The sequence below is a fragment of the Ambystoma mexicanum genome, chromosome 3q (assembly GCF_040938575.1).
Source record: "Ambystoma mexicanum isolate Mex_15411 chromosome 3q, UKY_AmexF1_1, whole genome shotgun sequence".
In the NCBI taxonomy this organism is placed as follows: domain Eukaryota; kingdom Metazoa; phylum Chordata; class Amphibia; order Caudata; family Ambystomatidae; genus Ambystoma; species Ambystoma mexicanum.
Window position 1 is genome coordinate 1,047,571,344 of NC_090926.1, and position 23,606 is coordinate 1,047,594,949.

A 23,606-nucleotide genomic window follows, 5' to 3' on the forward strand; every position below is an offset into this window, starting at 1 on the left:
GGGTTTTGAACTTAATCCTGCATCCACTGGGAGCCAGTGCAGAGATTTCAGTCCTGGAGAGATACAATCCCTGGGCTTGAGGCCAAGGACAAGTCTCGCAGTCCTGTTCTGGATAAGTTGCAGAGGGCGGAGAGTAGAGGCAGGCAGGTTTAGATAGAGGCTGTTAAAATAATCCAGCTGTTAGGGAGAATTCTCTCTTTAGGCTGAATTTCCTAACCTAGTGAGTCCCCCAGCAGCTTTGCTGGATTTCTGGAGTTTGTTTTTTTCCTCCTGCCAAGAGTGAGACTCTTTTTCTCCCACTCTTGGACATGTTTATGGTGTTCTTTTGACTGTTAATGTGTTTTATTGGCTATGGGGTCTTTTACTCCATAGGGTCTCATGTGTTTTTATTATGTGTGTTACACAGCACCCTCCGTGCAGTAACACAGGGGTGTCATAGTGACCCCCACCATAGACTCCATACCCTGGGACTGACTAGTGTCTCCCAGGGCATGTAAAGTCACCATTGGCTTTACTAGTCCCAAATTATTAACAGAAACCAGTACAAACCATCATATTGTGGACGTACTGGTCGGGGCAATTCGATTGCCCCGGGGTCTGTTAGTCGAGGGGGCACGTCTCCGTCCCCCCTGATCGAGTTTTGGCTGGTGGCAGTGGAAACTACATTTTATATTCGACCGCAAATATTTTCCTATGGGATTTTCCCATTGTTCGAGGCTACCAACTTTAATTATTTAATTCTCATAGCCTCGAACATACCGCCGGTTTATTTATTTAATATTCATTCGCCGGTTGGTATTTTTTGCCAGGACTCGATTCTAAAATGGCATCTGTGTTCTCTTCTGTGACTCCAACCCAAGTCACGCCCTTTGTTCCACTTTTTGGTGGGCTTCTCCACAGAAGCCTCCAAAAGTGGTGCCACTCTGTCTGGGTACCACAGGGGGTGTGGGAGGGGGTTTAGGCACCCTGGACTGAGTTACCTTGGTAACTCAAGTCGCACTCTTGTGTGATTAGCCCAAGTGATGAGCCGGCCGGCTCACCACTTAGCATGTTTGATTGACAGCTAGGCTGAGTGAATGGGGGTATGCTGCATAAAAGCAGGGCTTTGGGGACTGGAACTTCAGAAGTCGCCACAGGACCTGAGAATCCGACGAGGGAGAAGCTGAGCCGACCTACCACGATGACACCACCGGTGGAGCCCTGCGGAACCGACTCACCACTTCCCGACGACAGAGAAGATCTCCCGGATGGAGAGGCTTCTTCCCCTGACTAGTGGGCACAACCAGTTTTTACCTTCCTACTTCGCACCCCAGACTGGTTTGTGGTCAAACTGCCTGTGCCAAGCACCCTGGCGGCCGGATAGCCACTCACTACTGAACCGCAAATCAACGGACCGCTCCTTGTACCTGAGAAACTCCGCGGCTGGTTTCTTCCCTGGCAGTGCAGCAGACTCCTGTCTTCCTCCACGACGAGATCCTCTCTTCCCCCGGACGAAGCACCAGGAACAACTGCCCCCGCTGGAGTGTTCTCACCATTTTAAGGTACCGTGTCTGCCAGGCCTCCCTTTCTAAAGATTGCTACAAGGTAATAATAACTCCTTAACCTTCTGGACTGGGCTGGCCGCCTTGACCCTCTAACTGGTCCCTTTCTTTGGTCCAACTCCTTTTTTTTGAACCGTTACAAGACTTTTGTGCATTGCAACCATGTGACCTTGGACACATTTCGTTTGATCCTCTTAAAGTGGATCCGGCCTATTGAACTCTAACTTCACGGTTTTACTTTGCCTTCCTCTCTTGTTATGTTCTTGTAAAAATCTTGGGATCTGTTTCAACTTGTTCTCTGCTGATCTCTCCCTTTTAAAAACGAACTATTAGAGTGCCATCTTCGTTAAGCGCTCACCGCTGTCTGAAAATAAGTGGGGCTTTACTTAAGACTTGTCTAATATTCTTTTAAGGGAGTGTATATCTTTTAGTGACCGTGTTTTTGAATTGCTTACTATTAGTGCCTGTTTGTTTTTCTAGATGTGGTTTTTAAATAAATAATTATATCTCTTTTACACCAAGCCCTGGTCAGTGTTTACTTGTTCTATTGTGTTCTCTTCACCTATTGTGAATACTCTGTATACTGCCTAACTCTTCTTGAGGGAAGTCTGACTGCTCAGCCACAGCTACCAAGTGAATCTGTGTGGTACAGACTGCTACCAAGTGGGTTTACTGCCAAACACCTGAAGTCTTAAATCTTTTGCAGTGGTCCCAGAGGGAACTGCACAGGTTTCTGCCTAACACCAGCCTAGAGAGAACCAGGGCTCTGGAGACAGTGAGCTTCTGGGGGAAGGAGAAGAAAGGAAGAATACCAGGTGCAGCTGGTAGTGTGACTTCTTAGAGATGCCAGAGATGTGAGGAGAAAAGGAGAGCGTAGAGATGAAGATGACCCCATGTTTTTTAGCCTTGCAGATGGTAGCAGGAAGAGGGCCAAGAGAGGCTGGCCAGAGAGCTACTGGGAAGGAGGTAGTGGGTGTGCCGATGAGTAGAATCTCAGTCTTACTGGCATTAAGGAAGAGATCATTGGCGGCACACCACTCCTGGATGGCAGACAGACAGTCAGAGATGACCGAAGGAGAGGAGGGGCCTGAGGGTTGCCTGAAAATGAGCTGGGTATCATCCGCATAGCACTGAAAGTTGGGTCAGAGAGCGGTGATGTAGTTGGCAAGGAGTGCCAGGTATTGGTTGAACAGCCAGGGAGCGAGGTAAGATTCCTGAGGGACACCACAGGTAGAGAAAAAGATATTGGAGAGGAAGGACCCAAGTTGGACCTGGGAGGATCAGTTGGAGAGGAAAGAGGTCAGCCACACCAGAGACTGACCAGTGATACCCAGGTTATCACGGAGACGGTTGAGCAGAATGGCATGATTGACAGTGTCAAAGGCAGAAGAGAGATCAAGCAAGATGAGGACGCATTGGGGTGTTGGAGGCAAGGTTGGAGAGCAGGTCTTCACAGATGTTCAGGAGAGCAGTTTCCGAGCTTCTGGCAGCTCTGAAGCCAGACTGATGGTCATGAAGACAACCAACAGATTCAGTGTGGAGATTAAGCTGGGAGATGGCCAGTGTCTCCAGGAGCTTGCCCAGGAAGAGAATGATGGAGATTGGGCAATAGTTAGCCGGGCAGGAGTGGTCGGCAGAGGGTTTTTTGAGAAGAGAGTGCACAAGGGAGTTCTTCAAAGGGGATGGGAAGACTCCAGTGATGAAGGAGTGATTGCAGAAATCAGCCAGCGTGGGATCCAGGGACCCTTGATAGTTTTGGAGGAACAGGGGTGAACCTGTTTCAGCGAGACGTTCATAGATCGGACTTGTCTAGAAACCTCATCTGCAGAGAAAAGGGGAAAGGCAGAGAAGGAGGGAGGGGGTGGCTGCAGAAGGGTCAGAGGAAGAGCAGTGAATAGAAGGATGGAGGCGATAGTGTGAGGACAGGATGTCCTGAGATTTAGAAATGAAGTGAGAAGCCAGTGCTGTGCAGAGGGACTGGGAAGGGACAGGAGAGGTAGAGACTGTGGCAGGATTGGCCAGTTCCCTGCAGATTTTGAAGAGTTCAGCCGAGATGCCGCAGAGATGCAAGCTTGGATATGAGCTCTCTTCTTGGTGAGGATGGAGATCCGATATTGCTTTGCAGCAGGCTGCAAGCAAGTTTGTCAGAAGATGAACATGAAGCACACCATTTCCTCTCGGCCACCCTGCACTTGCGTTTTAGGGTGATGAGGTCTGCGTCATACCAGGAGTTACACTTGGCTTTGCGCTTCAGGCGTATCCTCATGACGGGGTAAGGATATCAAGAGTATTAGATATAGAAGAGTGGAGCGTGGAGGGGGCTGTTTGAGGGTGAGAGTCAGACAAAGGGAGAGGAAGGGTTGAGAAGGTGACAGTGCCATTTAGGTAGACATTAATGGTGACTCTGGAGGAGTCAAAGGAATCCATATGGACATCCCAATGGGTGCCACCATTAATGGGAAGGGAGGATACAGGACAGAGCACAGAGACCATATTAGGGGTCCAAAGATCAGGAGAAGGAACAACAAAAAGAATGTCAGTGAGGGTTTGTCTGGCAGAAGTACTGGAATAGGTATCAGCGATGCAGAGACCTGGGTTAGAGGCCAAAATATCCTTTTTAAATTTCTTCTTGCCAGACTTAGTGAGAAGGGAAGGATAGTTGATAGTAAAGCAGTTTGAGTAAATAGGAATAATGGATAATGCCATGGGCAGATAGAGAGAGGAGGTATTAGGGGAAATAAGCAAGTGAACAGTAAGAGACAGTCACTGGGCTAACAGGTAAAAACACACCCAAATGTAACTTTCCAAAAACACACCCAAATTTGACTTTCCAAAACACAACCAAATTTGACTTTCCAAAACACACCCAAATTTAACTTTCCAAAAACACAACCAAATTTGACTTTCCAAAACACACCCAAATTTGACTTTCTAAAAACACACCCAAATTTAACATTCCAAAACACACCCAAATTTGACTTTCCAAAAACACACCCAAATTTGACTTTCCAAAACACACCCAAATTTGACTTTCTAAAAACACACCCAAATTTAACATTCCAACACACCCAATTTGAATTTCCAAAACACACCCAAATTTAACTTTCCAAAAACACACCCAAATTTGACTTTCCAAAACACACCCAAATTTGACTTTCTAAAAACACACCCAAATTTAACATTCCAAAACACACCCAAATTTGACTTTCCAAAACACACCCAAATTTGACTTTCTAAAAACACACCCAAATTTAACATTCCAACATACCCAAATTTGACTTTCCAAAAACACACCCAAATTTGACTTTCCAAAGCACACCCAAATTTTTCAAAGCTTTTACATCCTGCAGGCTTTTTGCAGTGGCGGATTCCCACGCACAGGGCCTTGAGGGTTTAGGCACTGAAGAGTGGTGGTAAGCCTGCTCTGGTTTCACATAGGGCTCTTCGTCTCAGATTGTTGCGGTGGAGGGAGGTAATCAGCACGTTGTCTCCAAGCTACATTTAAGAATTTACCTCTTCACATGTGTTGAGACACCAGGTAAGTCAGGCACCCTGTGCAAGCGGGAGGGACGCAGGCCCTGTAGTAGTTAGCCACCGCGTTACTGGATTCAGCTCCAAGACCAAGTTGGCTTCTACCGGTGTAATAAGCACTAAGGTTTCTTCAAGCACTTTGACCAGAGTGATCACTGTGGTCTTTCAGGCTTGTACTGGTGCAAGCACCGATGACTTTTCAAGGTATAGTTCCGGGTCATTGAGACCCAAGGTGATACCTCAGCGTCGGAAATCTACCAGCCCAAACAGCTCGAGGGTCGTCGACCTACCAGAGCAAGCAACCACTAATGGGAGCTGAAAGGCTCAGGTCTCCTGCTAATATTTTTCGCAACGTCTCTATACCGCAAGTGCCCATGCATTACAGCAGCCCTGGGACAGGATGCAGAATCCTTAGGGGATGATGTGCATTTCCCTTTGGACAACGAAGCGTGATACACATTTCCCCTCATTCCTCTGATTCTGAGGTTTCTGTCAAAACTCAGAAGGTTGGTTCACTGCACTCTCGAATTTGGGATTCAGTGCTCACGGCCCATGGTTTCTTCACGTGACTCAGGATTTCCTGTCACAGCAGGAGGGGAATGTGTTCTCCTCCACAATATCGCTGACCTTAGCAGCCGGGTACCTGAGCAGTTATTAATTTCTGGTTTGGCCTGTTATATGACAAAATGGCTGTTATGAGAGCTGAAACTAAACAGTCTATGAGGTCCCGGGGCGGGAGACAAAGCAGAGCAGCAAACAGTCAAACCCTCGATGGTCAATGCACGGTCAGACCACCAAGGCAACAACCCAGTCGCAGGTGGAACAAATCTCCAGCGGTGCACCAGCAGTCCCGGGCAGAGGATGGCAGCAAGATGGACCAGACTCCAACAAGGATCCTTCACTGTTGGCAGTGTTGGTCCTCATGCGTCACTGATCCTTGATGGGTAAATCAGCAGAGCGGCAGGCAGTCAACCCAACCTGACATGAATACTTGACACACGTTTCACTGTTAATGCAGCTTCCTCAGGAAGAAACGAAGTGATAATGTAGAATTTTATTTTTTTTAATTTATTTTGTATGCTTATAAAACACTGAAAGCCCGCAGGCATCAGGGCGCATAACATAAATCATACAAATGACATACCACACAAAACACCAATACAAGCACTGAAACAATAACAAGAACGGATACTTAACAGTAAAGGCAGCAGTAAATAGAACAGATAGCTAAACAATGCTACTGAGGGGGAAGACGAAAGCTGATTAATTCAAAACAATTCTCAGGTTAGTAGGAGAGTATATATGCTGTGAGAGTGAGATTCTATTCAGATACAGCGGTAGGCTGCTGGTTCCACATCCCACAATGATGCAGTCTGTATTGTCAATGGGAGACCAATTGGCAATTTGAGTTCTACAGAGGACTTTTAGGTCTTGCATTCTCACACAATAAGTGCCCAATTAAGAATTTAGCCAAGCAAGAATTTTGTTTTCCAAGGCCTCCCACGATTCTAATTGATTTGGCCTGGCAACATTAGTGATGATAAAATTCCTCGCATCCAAGGCAAAGCTCCTGAGACTGGGGTCCACAATACTGGCCCTTTTAGATTTCCTTGGCCGGATGTCCTTACTATGTGGAGGAGCAACCAACGAGACTGACTTAATAGGCGGTGTAAAGACCTCTCGTGATAAATTGTTCCTCCGACCAGAAGCGGGAGTGACGATTTTTACCTGAAGAGACACCCCTGCATGACAGGATTCGGTAGGGTCTGTTTGACAGTCCTTTTCATGGCCTTTCTTGGAAAAGTGGGTTGTCTGTGTGAAGGTTTCCCTTTTCTCAGTTTCCGAAGTATTAAGCTTCCTCTGATTGGGCCGAGATGTGGTGAAAGTATTGGAACCTACAACTACAACCCATCTCTGAAAATCCCCAACATTTCAACAAGCCACAAGGTCCAGCAACAACTGCTTTTGATGGAGACGCCAAGGCCCTGAAGTCTTGGAGACCGCCGTCCCCCTATCCATGTTTAACATTACCTTTTGGCCTGACTGATCCCCCATTGATTTCAGCTGTGTTAGCGCAGAGGGCTCCCAGGTGATTCTCTGCTTAAACCACTTCCTTATTCTTAGCATCACACCCATTTGTCCCTTCTTTCATAACTTGTGAGGTAGCTGTCATAGACTGTGAGGGCATGGATATTGGTATCCCAGGTTCAACAGCATTGTCTTCAGAATTAAAATTATTCTGAAGCTCTTTGCTACTACGCAAAAGTTTGGAGCAAGCAAGCTGTCTTGTTGCAGCCTCAATCTGTGTTTGGCACTGATGGATAGAACGCCAGATAGACGATTGTTATTCCTGATTGTTAATACAAATAATCATGGAGAAAGAAGAGGGTTAGGGGACATTTGTGAATAATGAAGAGATCATAATATAAGGTGGCAGATGAATAGACTGAACTACACAAAGGGCCTCATTACGAGGAGGGCGGTAAGGTGTTAATGGCACCGGTAAAGGTGCTGGAGCCATTAACCCCTTACTTCCCCATTATGAGGTCCACTCGCGGGACCTGCTCAGGAGGCCTGGTTTTACCAGACGCCCTTAGCGGGTCCCGCGATCGGCCCAGCATGCTAACATTGTTAACATGCTCCCCATTCCCATTGAGCCCTATGGGGGCTCAAATGTGAATGGGGATGGACCGGGTTCCCTGAATGGGGAAATACCGGGCCCTCCAAGGTCGGAATGGCCCGGTATTTCACCATTCAGGCAACCCCCACCTGGACCCTGGTTTGCGGGTAGCCATGCCCTTACAAAGGGCATGGGCAAGATTTGTCTGGGCAAGATTGTAGTCTATATGCCATGCCCTTACAAAGGGCATGGCTACCTCCAAACTCGTAATGAGGCCCAAAGTATTGTGAAAAGTTTTAATTGATCTTAAAATGTTAAGGTTCTTTTTGTGAAAAAAAAATACTTCAGTAATTGGGCAGAGAAACAAAATATGGGCGGACCTATAGATGGGCTGTCAACATTTCTCCTACCCTCCTTTCTGCCCCATTTTAATTTTTTATTGTACAGTATGACTTTTCTTCCTCCGGATCAAGCTGTAGCAACAGTTAAACACTTGTTGAAGATTCAGTAAGATTTATAACTATGGGCCTCATTCCAAGTATGGCGTTGTGGGAAACAAACGTCCGGAATGCATTGGTAACTTTGTTCCCACTGGTTTACTTCCACATTACTGCACACCCGTACTAAAACTTTGGCAGTGATGCAGAGGAAAAACCTTCAGTAAAATGCTGCAGGTAAACCCCCCACCTTACTGCCAGAAAATCGCCAAATCGGCAGAATTACTGCCGAGGTAATTCTGCTGAAATCCTCATGGAGTCCAATGAACTCTATAAATGGGGACTAACACCACCATGCCACCACTTGTAATCAGGTGGTAAATCCACCAGACCGAGTGGCGGTAAGAGTAATTCTGTTTGGCAGTATTCCGGCGGATTTACTACAGGAACACTGCCAAACTTGTAATGAGGCACATAATAAGAAATCACAAAGATATACAGATTGTATTCTTGGACTTCCTAATTCTATTCAGCAAGGCAGCAATAAACAGTGCAGTCATATTTAAATAGCACAAACTCAGGTATCATTAATCTTGTATGCATCATCAAATAAAAGTGATCCTTGAATTCATCCTTGGAAAAGCGTCTAAAGTGAATGCATTTCATTTGACCTTGCTATTTCTAGGATGTAAAAATGTATCAATCTGTGCTAGTTACTAATGCTGAACATTTTAATTGTAGGTAAAATGTGTACAAGATGCCATTCGTGCAAAAAAGAAAATGTTTAATTTTCTGGGGGATATGATTCAGCTTATACCATCAGTCGGAATGTTCATTACCATGAACCCTGGATATGCTGGACGTGCTGAGTTGCCTGAAAATTTAAAAGCGTTGTTCAGGTATTTAACAGATAAATGCCACTAAAATTGAATTTGTCGTCAATATTATTTTATGGATACTGGCCATAGTATGATTGTTTGGGAGATATTGCCCTTTTATACACTTAGTAATAGACTAATTATGTATGATACTGATTCTCTTCCATAGAGTAACATGCCTGATACATCAGTTCTCGCTCATTAGGAGAGGATACTGTAAAGTTTAAAACATTTTCTACTGGTTAAATGTCATGGAGTAAAAAGTAGAGTATGCATTAAAACATCTTTATATATAAAGCTGAATGTTTGTATGTGTGTATGATTGTCCAGCTATACAAATACACACCGTTGAACCCACGTCTACCACATTTTGCATGGGTTCCTCTTTTGTCTGGGGCAAGATCGTAGTCTATGTTTTGATGCAAAAATCATATATGCAAAAAACCTTTGGGATGTGTGTGTGTGTATGTTTTTCCGGCTATACAAATCCACGCTGTTCAACCCACTGCAACCAAATTTTGCATGGATTCTTCATTTGTCTGGGCAAGATTGTAGTCTATATTTGGATGCAAAAAAATTCACTCCGTAGACACCTGAACCCGATTCACTACAGAAGGTACTAGAAGGAGGCAACATTTGGAAAAGTGTCTGAAGCAAAATGTTCGATGTGTTGGTTATACCTACTACTGTATACAGTTTCAAAGTTTTAAGTAAAGCATTTTTAAAGGAATTTTTTAAAAAAAGCTTTTTATCACGCCACTCCAAATATGGAAAATGGCAAGCTTACAGTTTACTTAAGTTCATTCATGATGAGAGAGCACAATCAATAATTCTTCGACATTGGCCCTCATTACAACTCTGGTGGTAGCTGTGTCGGTAGAACCGGCATGGCTGCCGCCGGAGTTGCATTTTATCCGGAATCCGCAAATGGGCAATAACCTGGTCATGCCGAGGTCGGCGGACCGGGTAATTGCCCATTCGCGGGTGCTGACAATAAGGGACTCCCCATCCCCATTCAGCCCTGAGTTGTGCTTGTGACAGGCACCCGCGAGCACAGCTCGTAGTATGGCGGTACGGTAGCAACAGTGTTGGTAGCACTACCGGCGCTGTTGTTACTGTACCGCCATACTTGTAATGAGGCCCATTTTCTCAAATGTGCTGATGCCATTGAGTGACTGAAACATGACGCACAAAAAACTAACATTACTTGGAAAAGTTCCATCTGATTCAAAGCGAAAATCAATATCAAGAGCTTCTGAAACACAACAACAAACAACAGCACGACTTGCCGACCAGAGGACAAGAGCAACTTTCTTCAGGGCAAATGAGATGCCAGAGAAAACTGAAGCAAGACTTGCTGACGTGAGGACAAGAGCATCATCCTCCAGGGCACATAAAACACCAGAGCAAACTGAAGCAAGACTTGCTGACGTGAGGACAAGAGCAACATCCTCCAGGGCACGTGAGGCACCACTCGATCAGGGCACGGGCAACGCCGGGTTCCCTAGCTGGTATTTATTAAAGCACAATTTTGACATAGTCATATGGTGCCTCAAAATTGCAAAACATACAGAAATATTTTAATGAAATAAAACAGTAAAATAAAGCAATGAGGATTGTGTGAGGCATTGGTATCTTATATTTGAGTGCAGAGAGACAATTCATTCAAGCAAGCAGTATCTGGTGTATCAATCTCTCTGTCTACCACTCTTTTTCTCTTTCTTTCTCTACACTTCCTTTCTCTATCTCCTTCTGTGGGCAAGAGTCGTGTTGTCACGAGCACTTTCTGTTTTCTCTCTCGGTCAGTGCTGTCTGGCATGTTAAGCTGTCACTATCTAGGTTGGTATGGTCTATTTCTCTCGCTTCCTCAATATCACAGGAGTCTGACTCTCACTACCTACTGTGTTGAATCCAATGCAGTCATCATGGATTCCCCGGCGGTAGGATACCTGATCCTGACCCTGGGGGTGGCTATGTAAGCGGTATCACATGGGAGGAGATAGCCACAGAGGAGATGTCATGGCTTCATTGGATGAGGTGCGGTATCCCACATTTTCTCATGAGGAAGACCCCCTGTTACCCAATACTCTAATGGCCTATTGCCATGTGTCTGTTCCCCCTATCAGGAAAAAAAGAAACCGTTTTCCAAAACCCATTACACAAAACTTCCATCCATAACTTGAAGGGTAAAAGCTCAAAGAAAATGCTTTTTAGTACTAATGTTCCCTCAGGCACAACTGATCTTCCATATAGAATCATTTAGCAAGAGTCTCCAAGTACTATGCATCAGGAACCATCTGTGAAGTTCATGTCCCACAACCACCTAAGTAATCAGCTGATAGTAGTGGACTTCAGTTCCCACAACCACCTAAGTACTGAGACGAGGAGGATTAAGGAGTTGATGCAGAGCAGCAGGAGCATCAAGCTCAATCAGCGTGCTAGTCGTTTTGCGAAAGCACCTGTGCGCTGGACCTTTATAAATGCTAACCAAACTATGAGAGGGATCTCAGGAGAAGACGTGGCATCTCCATTGAAGGTGTGCCGAAGCTGGTGGCATGAGCCAATGAGGTGGAGCGAAGGAGCTCACCAGCAGAGAAGAAAAGTAACATGGTGCGAACATTGCAGGCCAAGGAGACGCCAGAAGTCGCAAGAGGGTTCTGGGGTGTCCGGTGGCTGGGATACGCAGCGTTGTCCTTACCAGGAGCGGAAGAGAAGCATGCGTGCAGGAGCGGTGCCACGGGAGAAGCTAGAGAAATGTCAGAGCCATCAAGAGTGGGGAGCAAGCAGCAAAGGTATGCCGCTTAAGCACGACCAAGACCGAAGACGCTACATAGAGCCAGTGAGTCAGACAAAGCAAGATTTGGACCCTGTGGCGTTTTCGGCGACCGGGCCAAAGACAATTTGAACATTATGAAGTTTTGGAAAGTGAAACAATAAGAACATTGTTTGCGAATTGAAAGACCTTAGTGCCAACCAGACCCCCACCAACAAAGGGGTGCATGAAGTGCAGCTGTGGGGAAAGTCTAAAAGAACAGTGAAACAAGTAGATATACCAATCTGAGAAAGGTATATACTGCTTGACTATAATGGGGAACTATAATATATGAGAAGTCCTGGCAGAGAAGAAAACCAGGCATTTGTGAGTGCAAGAGAAGTCCTGGCAGAAGAGTATAGGAGGCAGTTGAAAGTGAAAGAGAGGTCCTGGTAGGGGGGTATACCAGGCAAGTTGCAAACCTACAAGGAGTGTTAAGCAAATACAGTGTTTGTTAAAGAAGGAACTTTTTATAAAGAAGGAACCTTTATTAGAGAAGGATTTACAATGCTAAACTGCTTTGTACCTAACAGAATTGTTGTGGGTCAAGAAAGACACAAATCATTTTTGGACCTCAGTGAAGAACCCAGGGGAAAGGAATCACCCTCTGGAACTAAGGTAATTTCCATCTTGGAGAACATTAACGTTGGAGCCATTTTATTTTTTATTTAAGAACACTTTTTGCAAATACTAGGCTAAATACATTTCCCTTCTCACTTTATTATTTTGTTTGTAGTGTGAGGGTTAGGATAGAACATTTTGTAATAGAAGAACAGCTTTTGATTTCTGACATCCTGAAAAAGACAGATCCTTGATTTTGGGTTTTAGTTAGGGAAACTCCTCTTGGAGCCGGGTCAGAGAGGCATTTTCCCAACCCGTTTAATTTAATGAAAGTCTTTAACCAAAAATATGACAACTTTGTGTCTGGCTTTCATTTCTGACCCCTCACACTACTCTTCTCTTATTGTAGTCTTGTGGGCTCTGTTCTGTTGAGTCAGTGCAGTCCGATAGAGATGCACTCTCCCATCTGTTTTTTTCTCTACCTAGTCTCTGCCCTATATGAGTCTTTCTAACCCCTCCCTCACTCTCTCTCTCGCTCTCTCTTGCTGTATCTCTCTTTCTCTTTCACTCTGTCTATTTTCTCTCCTTCTCGCCTCTCCCTAATTCACTCTCTCATGTATATGTTTCCTTACAGCTCTAGCTCTCTCAGCGTCTCTCTTCCTCTCTGTCTCCCTCTGTGTGTCCCTCTTTTCCTAACTCTCTTCACTACCTCTCTCTCTGTCACGCCCTCTGCCACAGTCCATGTATTTATTCATTTTATTTTATTACATTTGTTGTACACCCAGACCCTGAGGTATCACAGTGTAGCGACAGACAATTTGTTATTGCAATCTTTCATTATAAATGAAGTAGGTAGGGGGAAGGGAAACAAAATACAATGCATAGAGAATCAGGGACATTTCGCATAGTTGGGATGCTCTGATGGGCTACATGGGTAGGTTAGAATTGGTTAAATAGCCATGTTTTCAGTGATTTTTTGAATTGCTGGTGGGAGACTTCATTCTTGATGTTGGTCGGGAGGGTATTCCAGTGTTTAGGGGGCTAGCATTTTAAAGCTGCTACATCCCGCTCTCAAGCTTTTAAATCGTGGGACTTCTATAAGTGAGTTGTTGCTGGGTCTAAGGGGTCTGGAGAAGAGTTTTTTTCGTGACTGTATTGTTAAGGTCTTTCGGGGCTGGGTTGGCGATGCATCTATGTGTAATGCATAAGGTTTTAAATACGATTCTCGCTTTGATGGGTAACCAGTGGTTGTTTTTTCTGGTGTTGGAAATCTGCTTGGATTTCTTTATGCCTGGAGCAGCTCGAAGAGCTTTGTTCTGCATGAGTTGGAGTTTGGTCAGGTTGGTGTTGGAAGTGCCTAGGAGGAGTAAATTACAGTAATCAAGCTTTGATAGTAGGAGGGCTCTCGCTAGGGTGATACAGTATTTTGAGGAATTTGTGGCTAAAGGAGATCAGCTTCGCTGTGTCTGAGGTGGCTGAGGAAAAGGCGTTTACTTGTTTCGTCATGTTAGGTTGGCATCTAGGTAGACACCAAGGGTTTTAACCTGCTTGAGTACAGGAATTGTGGTGCCGTCAATGATGAATGAAACATAGGCAGGCTGGAGAGAGTTGATTTTCGCAGAGGATCCCACTATGAGTAGCTCTGTTTTATCATCATTGAGGCAGAGGCTGTCGTGGGCCATCCAATTTTGAATTAGGGCGTAAATTTGGTTGATGAGCAGCAAGTCCTGCTCATGGTTTCCCGATAGGGGGATGAGGATCTGGGTGTCATCTGCAAAATTAGTGTAGATGAAACCCATGGCATCCAGGGCTGCGAATAGCAATTTAGTATAGGCATTGTAAAAGGTGGGGGATATGCAAGACCCTTGGGGAACGCCAATTGAATTGATATTTTATTTATATCGCGCTCATACACATGTGTATGGGGACTGTTATTTGGTCTGCCGACTCTTTGCCAATGGAAACTCTTGATGTTCTGTCGGCTAAGAAGGATTTGACCCATTTGGTGGCATTGTTGGAAAAGTTGAAGTTTTTGGACAGAGTGGCACAGTTTGTCATGGTCAACTAAATCTAATGCCGTGGGTAGATCTAACAGCATTAGGAGACAGAGTTTGCCTGATTCTCTGGTGGCATCCATTTGTATTTTCAGGTCCAGGAGTGCTGTTTCAGTGCTGTGGTTTGGGCGAAACCCTGACTGTCGGGCGCCTAGTAGTTGGTGGTATTCTAGGTGGTTTTGGATTTGGGTGTATGCTATTTTGTCTATTATTTTCAATAGGAAAGGGACCGTTGTTATTGGTCGGTTGTTGGTGGGGATGGAGGGGTCTAGAGATGGCTTTTTCAGGAGGGGAGTCACCCACGCTTTTTTAATGCTGGCTGGGACTGTATTGAAGCTGAAGGAGGCATTGACAAATTCTGTGATAATGGGGGTGAGTGTGGGGCACAGAGTTTTACTAAGTGGGGAGGGAATTGGTCTTTACAGTTCGATGCTTTAAGTTTGGCTATGGTGTCTAGGACAGTCTTTTGTGAGATGGGGTAAAGTAGAATGGCTCGCTAAGATTGGCTGTTGAAAGATCCTCTAGGATGCTGGGAAGGGTTTTGCCTGCAAGGATTAGTTTTTTGTTGGCGATTTTCTTTTGTAGGAGGATTATTTTGGATGCTAGGCCTTCTTGGATTGTAGTACACCAGGTTTTGCTTGTGCTGACGGGTGCTGTGTCTTGACAAGGATTCTCCAGTTCTCTCAGTATGGAGAAGAGCCCCTTGGAGTCGGTGGAGGCATTGATAATCCGCAGATTGAGGGCGTTAGCTTTGTGTGATATTATTGCTTTTTTGTAGATATTGTTGGCATCATTAAATGCTGTCACAGAATCTAAGGTATTGTTTTTTTTTTTAATGTAGGTGCTCTAGTGCTATTTTCGTACGCCTCAAGGTGACTAGTTCCTTGTTCAACTAGAAACTGGTGCGTTTATCTGTTCTTCGAGTTTTGGTTGTAATGGGAGCTAGTGCATAAATAGCGGAATAGAGGCATTTGTGGTAGCAATCTACCAGGTTGGTAGGGTTTTTGCTTTCTAGGGTGGCTTCTCTAAAGACGGGAGAGAGGTTGTCCGCTGTGAGTTTTTGGGTGTTTCTAGTTTCATAGGTATCAGGTTTAATGGTCATGGTGGGCGCTGAGGGCTTGGTGTGAAGGGTGAAGCTGATCATATGGTGGTCGGAGCAGTCGCTAGGCAGGATAGGGTCAATAGAAAGTTGTGCATTGAGAGCTAAGACCCAGTCCAGTGTTCTGCCTTTATCATGGGTGGGAGCATTGATTAATTGTGAAAAGCTCATGACTTGCATGGCTGCATGGAATGATGTGGCTGCATGATCAAGGGTGTCGTTATAACCTAGATTTAAGTCTCCTAGTATAATGCATTTGGTATTTGGTTTGATATAGGGAGTAAGCAATAGCGGGATATCTATATCCGGGTGTGTCTTTTTGTTTGGTGCTCTATAAACGACCAAGAAGTTGGTGGTTGTTTTGGGGTTAGAGGTGTTTTTGGCTAAAATGAGTTCATATCCTTGTGTTTCGTCAATGGGGCAGGCCCTGATTTGCAGAGAAGGTTTGGCTATTAGGGCCACTCCACCTCCCTGGGAATTGGTCCTGTCGGTCCTGAGTATGGAGAATCCGGGGGAATGCCGAGTGCTAGTAGTGGGTCTGAGGCTGGGTGTAGCCAAGTTTCGGTGACTACTAAGATGTCTAGTTATTGGTCAATGATGAGGTCATGGATTTCGATAACATGTGCTTCAAGTGAGCATGCATTGATGAGTGCAGCTTCGAGGTTTAGTGGGGGTTCTGAGAGGGGGTCGCTTGGTTGAAGTTTAGGTAATGTGGCTTTGGTGATTTTGAGTGGTTTGGCCGTAGCTATAGGTGAACTTTTGTGACAGTGGGGGGGGGGGGTGGGTGTAGTATTTATTTTGGTGGATTAAGCTTTGCTAGAGATAATAAAATTGGTCGGTTGGGTGTATTTGGTGCGTGATCTGAGTCTGTTGAGTCTGGCGATACCCAGGATGGGTGTAGCTTTGTTAGTGGTCTCTTCGGCGGAAAGGGTTTAGTAGAAGTCAGAATGGGGGTGGGGTTGAACTCGGAGTTAGTGGTAGTTTGGTTGGCTATGTTGGTTGTCAGTTTGAGTGGTCTTTGTTCGTCAGGGATGGGAAATGTGTAGATGGTGGGTAGGAAAGGGGTAGGGCAGGGGATGGGGTGGTGGCGCAGACAGGCCAGTCTGGCTAGTCCTTTGTTATGTTTGATAAAAGCCCCTTCAGAACAGGGTATGGAATTGTGAATAATGCAAAAAGGGAACATAACGGCGAATAGGAAGCCTATCATAGTGGGCTGGGCTTCGTTGAACAAGATGGTGTAGGATGGTGTGGGGGCAGTAGTATTGCTGTGCTATGGGGCAAAGGCACTGGGATGGTACGTGGGTTTGTTTGTGTGGCTGTGGGGTCGCGGCTGGATAGGATCACAACCTTTGAGGTAGCATCCGGGCAACAGGGCTCAGTTATTGTCTGTTGGGATGTGGCTTGAGTTGGTTGGGCGGTGAGTGGCTGATTAATCAAAATTTGGGAGGAGCATAGGCTGGACTCGCACGAAGTATGCAAAATGTGCTAAAGCAACTCATATGCCAGTGCGTTTGAGTAAGTGGAACAGTGTATAGCATTGAGTAAGGGCGTTTACAGGCAGTGGGCAAGCGGGCATAAAGTAATATTCTAATGGTGTGCAGTTATAGCTGTGAATAACAATGCAAACGGATGGATTTGCAGTGGGCAAGCAGGCACATGGTACAATTCAACTAGTGTACATGTATACCAGTGAATAACAAAGCAACACGATTTTCAATGGATTCGTAGTGGGCAGGTGAGCACATACAACACTTCAAGTGGTGTGCAGTCCAGGTGGTGGGGCAGTGATTGACAATGAGTAAGGCGTTCACTGGCAGAGGGGGACGGGCGCAAGACAATGCAAATGTTGACAGTGGTTAGGCCGAGGGCATTTGCTACTGCAAATAATTAGGGAGGGCTACCCTCAAGGCTTACAAGTGTGTAGGTAGTCACGAACTAGGTGGTTAGCGATAAGGTGCCAGGAATGAGGTGGTGCTATGCCTAGGCATTGTAAGGGGATAGGGCGCAGTACAGCGTTAGATCAGGAGCGCATATTGAGGATGGTAGGTGTCGCTGGAGTGGCTGAGAGAAAAGCACATGCCATATTGTATGCGGAGTGCTGGGATTTCCGCTTCAACTATATGCAGGCTGGTCAGTGCGCACATAGAAGAGCATTAATTGTGCGTTAGTGTATCGTTTTACCCTTGTCTAGACGAATGCACACATGCATTCAGAGTCTCTCCTCTCTCCTTGAAGGCTTCCTGGTATGCAGGGAAGGAGCAGATAAGTGGCAGATGATCGAAGCTGTGTCTGTCTGGAGAGGCTTGCTATGTTTTAGGCATTGGTTTCTGATGTGGGATGAAAGGACTTTTGGAAAGGAGGGGCATATGTGGGTAGCCTGGGCTGTATTTGAGGGTGGTTCAAAATCAAAACCAGGGATAAGCTACCAAAATGAAATTAGGACTACAATTTGACAATATCTGTCAATATTAGTGCAGGGTCGAAGGGGTCGGATATAGGATTGTAAAACTTGGAATGCTTACCTAGATAATCTAAATTTGAGAATTATAATCAATTGTATGCTGTGCCATTAAAGGGGTATTGCCTCTTCACCAAACACGGCCAAAGAATGTTTTTTTTTATTTCAACATTTCAACTTAATGCACCCCAAAACTCTTCCCACTCCCACACTGCCCTCCCTACTACCTACCCAGCCCTCAGGATCCCCAGGAACTAATGATACTCTCAAATTGTGCCTTCTACGCCATCGGCTCTCATACGTTACATAATGCCTACGATTTTTTGACCTTTGCAGGCACAAGGGCATCCTGTAGTCATTTTGTAAGAAAGATCAAACTGGACCCCAATCTTTTTGAAACACAGCTTGTTGTTCTTGAATGGAATAAGTGACCTATTCCAAAGCTACGAATGCCCAAACTTCTATGACCCAATCATGTGCCGAAAAGGCCTCTTTGCATTTCCATTTCTGTGCCAGCAATAGTAATGCCACTATAATCATCACCATATAGGGCATAAATTGCGGTTTGGACTGTGTCCAGCCCCCTTTACTTAAACAGCACTTCCAACAGATAGGAGATATTGATGGTAACAACCTATGTAGGATGAGCAGGGTGTAATGCCATTGAACCATTACCTTGTACCACATCTCCCGGAGTTGCACAGCTCTGGTTAACTTCAGAAAATATTTCTCCATAAAAATTCTGATGACTGTGGAAGAATGGTATGTTCCAGGGCCGAATGCCATTCATTCATATATGGCCACTGTATGTGCGGGGTGCTTTCTATGAATTTTTTATACAGTGAAGATATTAGCCTTGTATATCCTGTTTGGGAATCTTAAGTATTTTTTAAACAGTGACAGGGGTCTACTTGCTGTCACTTTAATCTGAGGGTCCGAGATCCAGTGTCGAATTGAGAATACCGGAGCATTTCTCCTTCCACTACCCCTAATGACTCTTTGCACTGCTCAAATGTTTTATTCTCTTGCCCCTGTATCATATCTCAGCTTTAGACTACCCGCTGCCTTCCAATGCACCAAGGCCCCAACCTCCATCCCAGGCTTAAATTGGGGGTTATGAAAGAAAGTCGCGATGGGGTTGATTTAATACCAATTTTGTATATTAATGTGCCCCATATATCTTGTACTAAAGCTGTCATCTGGCTCCTGTTCGTATATTTGGGTCCATTAGCCTTATTTAGCCATATAACCTAAGACATTTAGGACCCTATCACTACCCAATCCATTTGGGCCCAGATTTTATTTCGGTTGTATGAGAACCATTCCCAAAGAATGTTTTTTTTATGTTTAACATTTTTCATTTTTTATATTAGCATGTAGGTAATGGTACAAGAACAGGTAAATCGAGGCTGTGGCTTGGCGGCCATGCGATAGGTTGCAGCACCTCGGAGCTCTCGAGCAATCCTGTACACAGATAGGTCAACCTGGCCTGATTTGTTAATCAACGCCATTGTGCACGGCTTAACCGCGCCTATCTCTTCGCCCTAAACTGCCTCATTTTGCCTTTTGGCGTGCTACGGAAGTTTTTCACATACTTGACACATGGTGTCTACTTGACAGTAGCCGGGAACTTTTATAAATAAGAGCGGCCTGTCAGATGTCTTAGAAAAAGCTAGCCTTGTAAGAATCATGTATTTTGATAAATGCACAAGTAAATAAAAAAAAAATAAAGACATTTTATGAAAACATAACGAAAAGGTGTCAGAAGGTCCAGAGAACAGCTGGGTAGAACCTCATCAAGGAACGAGGCGAGGAACGGACACGAAAAGGCCAGAGAGAAACCAACGTGCTTGCAAACAAAATGGCGGGCCCAAACTGCCAGGCTCACTGATGAGCAGCCAACGAGGCAGCGCTTGGTGGAGAGTCAGCGGGTGGAAGAGCCGTAAACGTCAGTGTGGAGAAGCAGAGCGCACCACGAGCGGAGACTGGCCTACATCATCCGCAGGCAGAGTAAGTCCACCAGACTCCAGGGAAGCGAAGGAAGAACCTGACCGCCATACGAAGGAAGCAGTTACGGAGACATGGAGTACCGCAGTGTAGCAGATGGGTAGGAGAGCCGCTGGTAGCGAGTCACCAGGTGAGCTGGAAGACCAGCATCGGGGCGGTGATGTGATCAGAAGGAGAGCAGAAGGGCCCACATAGGGAGCGTATGACCACCCCATACGAAATACCACGCAGGCAGTATACGACCTGGAGACTGGGCAAAACAAGCCAGCTGTGAACGGTGTTGCAAACCAAAAATGGCCCCGGAGAGAAGAAAGGGCGTGTTAACACGATGCCAAGCAGGCAACACTCCAGGACACCTTGTGATTGCATGGCAACATGCTAGGCGGGAGCACAACAATACGCCCCCGACAAGGGTTAACCAAAGAACGGGGGGAGAAGCCCGGCCATAACCTGCAGAACATCGCCAGCAGCAGCACATGCCGCACCAAATACCAGCTACACGACAAGAAGACAAAGAGAGAGGTGGCATAACATAAGACCTCAGCCCATATTGCGTTGTGGGAAGAGCCAGGCCAGGGCGCTCAACCCAGGAGGTTGGGAGCGGTAGAGGGAGCAGGATCTGCACACAGTGAGATAGAAAGATTGCCCCCATTAAAACCACTGATGCTCCGAGAGCAGGAGGGTTGCCCGCCTACACCCGCAGAAGAGCTCACACGGTCAAGGCCATAATGCACTGAAACAACAGAGATAACGAGTGAGAATCGCGGGCCAGCAACAACCAACGGATGGCCCCTGGTGATGATGATGCATGGAAGAAGCTGCACCTGGATATGCGCCAACCTCCACCAATAGAAACAACATAAGCAGTTTGCCCGTATCAGAAGGGAGAAGACACCTAGACAGTATCTATGAACAGCAGAACAACAACAATGTGGGAGAGCACAATCCATTGATCCACCGTATCAGAGCTGTAGACCGCAACGAGTAGCCGGTCTGGGACTATCAAGGAAAACGGGACACAAACCACCTCGGCTCTCATGAATTTACTGCCTCAGCGCACCTACAGCAGGTACGGACCAACGCAAGTGGGGGGGATGAGACCATCACCCCAGAGGTGCAACTGCGGTGCAGACCACTTCCAGACAAATGTCGGAACATACAACACTGCAGCAACTCCCGGCGACGTCAAGGGAGAGCGACAGGTAGTACAACTAAATACAGTGGAGGTGAACATCCAAATACTACATCACACTAGCAGGGAATAAGCGCAGGCCAGAAAAACCTAGAAAACCGACACCGATACACAGGGATTCATCGACAGGAGTCACTGGAGGGGGATAGTGCCTCATCTTGGACAGGGACACGTAGCAGTAAATTTACCTCTGGGCGGAAGACAGCACAGAAACCCCAAAAAGAGAGCTACCTCCTCCAACACTTGAGTTACAAGAACTGGAACAAGTTAAACCCTCACTTGAGGACAAACAAAAAGTCAAGAAGGGCACCACAAGCAAGAGGCGGATACATGCCAGACAAACAAAAAAAAGGAAGGCTCAAGCATACCAGTATGGAAACATACGCCCTCAAAAATTACACAAACCAGCCCACCAGACGCCAGTATGAGCACAACAGACTCTTAGCAACCAGAAGGGAGGCAGGAAGAGGGTCCCATACTTGAGGCCATAGCTGCATTGAAGACGTCACTGGAGCACACATTGGATGCTGTTATCGTGGATGTGGGCCTCCTTAGACAGGACGTACAGGCCCTGGCAGACCAAGTGAGCACGGCAGAGCAATACCACCAAATCCCAAATGTCAGATGTGCTTGATTATATATGCACCCATGAGCATCAGGTGGAAGATGCAGAAGGGAGGGCCAGACGGAATAACATGCGCATCGTAGGACTGCCAGAGGGAGAGGAAGGCAGAGACCCCACAAACTATGTAGAGAATTTACTGCTTCAGGAGGTGGGACCCGAAGTATTATCCCAAGGCTTGTGGTAGAAAGAGCACACAGAGCCCTGACCAGAAAACTCCCACCAGGTGCGCCCCCAAGTCCGATGGTCGCCAAAATCATGAACTTTAAAGACCGAGAGAAGATACTGACATTATCAAGGGAAGAAGGGGTGATCACAAGAAATGCTTCCAGGATTACACGGCAATGGTTCAAAAGCAAAGAGCATGATTCGGACCATCTAAAGAATGCCTCAGAACCGCAAATGTGAGATACATGCTATTGTACCCCGCTAAATTAAAGGTGCTATGCAATGGCAAATCATACCTTTTTGAAACAATAGAAGAGTCCCATGAATGGATTGACCAGCAAGGAATCCCACAATTGAGAGCCAGAAACGATGAAAATAATAGGAATGCCCCCAATGAGATATGCAGTGCACACCCTAAGAGGACAATAACAAGGAGGACACCATGGAAACGACATGGACCAGTTGATCTGCAAGCAGGAGCTATGACATTCCAAGGGCTGCCAGATGGACACCACAACTAGGAATCCCATGGAGTAAAACAACTCAAGATACCAGTTCCAAGGCATCACGCTGCAGCGAGCAAACCCCCAGGAATAGGGCTGGTGCAAGAAAAGTGGCGGGGATCGAACAGGGGGAGGGTGCTGGGCATTTGTTAACAGTTAAAGTTTGTTTGTTGTTTTGTTGGTTGGAAGATAGAACAAGAATGGGAGAACACATCACACACAAAGGACAACAGGGAGGCGCACGTGGCAATGAGACCGAAGCACAACAGAAGGAGTATTTCCACGGCACCACCTCAGGACAAAGAAACTTTGCAGGACCCACACAGAGCAAATGCTACATGGACAACAGATTGGGGGGCGCCATAGAGGGAAATGGACCGCGCAAAATAGTGCTAAGTGGTTAGAAGACAGGTACAAGAGTGTGAGCAGGCCCATGGGAATGGTCAGGCCACAACAAGAACTGGGAAAATGGGCCTGGAAGAAGTTACAATAGCGACTTGGAACGTCCAGGGGCTGAATGACTACGATAATGATAATGAAAATGATGTGTTATTTATATAGCGCCTTAATCCAAAGCGCTTTACAGAGCACATATTTACATACAATATCACCAAACCGAAGTTGGTACTCATTTATCGACCTCGGAAGGATGAAAGGCTGAGTTGGCCTTGCCGGGATTCAAACCTGCAACCTGCAGATCACACTCAGATCGCAGCGGCAAGCGCTCAACCCGCTGAGCTATCTTACCAGCTATAAGCTATCTTACCGGCTATAAGAGGTTGAGAGTATACGCCTGGCTAAACAGGTTGCACATGAAAGTAGCAATGCTGCAAGAAACCCACCTGACAACAGAGAAGGAACCCAAGATAGCTAAGAAATGGGGCGGACAAATGTATGGCTCAACCTATTCCAACTACGCCAGAGGAGTGCTGACCTTGATTGACCCTAATGTCCCATTTCAGCTCATAAAACAAGAATAAGACTTGGAGGGCAGAATGATGATAGTGCATGGCATGTTGGAAAACAAAGGAGTGCGTCTGATAAACATGTATGCTCCAAACCACAACGCGACCATGTTCTTTAAGAAACTAGCATCCAGACTTTCCCCATACATGGGGCGTCC

The 23,606-nt window shown here is 45.9% G+C and overlaps 1 protein-coding gene across 1 annotated transcript in view; it reads left to right on the forward strand.

Moving 5' to 3' along the window:
- Positions 1–23,606, forward strand: part of DNAH17 (dynein axonemal heavy chain 17) — an 8,024,690-nt gene that overhangs the window by 4,112,926 nt on the left and 3,888,158 nt on the right. The window contains exon 37 of the mRNA XM_069655242.1: positions 8,871–9,028. Within this exon, the coding sequence (XP_069511343.1) occupies positions 8,871–9,028 (158 nt within the window). The remainder of the gene's footprint in view (positions 1–8,870; positions 9,029–23,606) is intronic.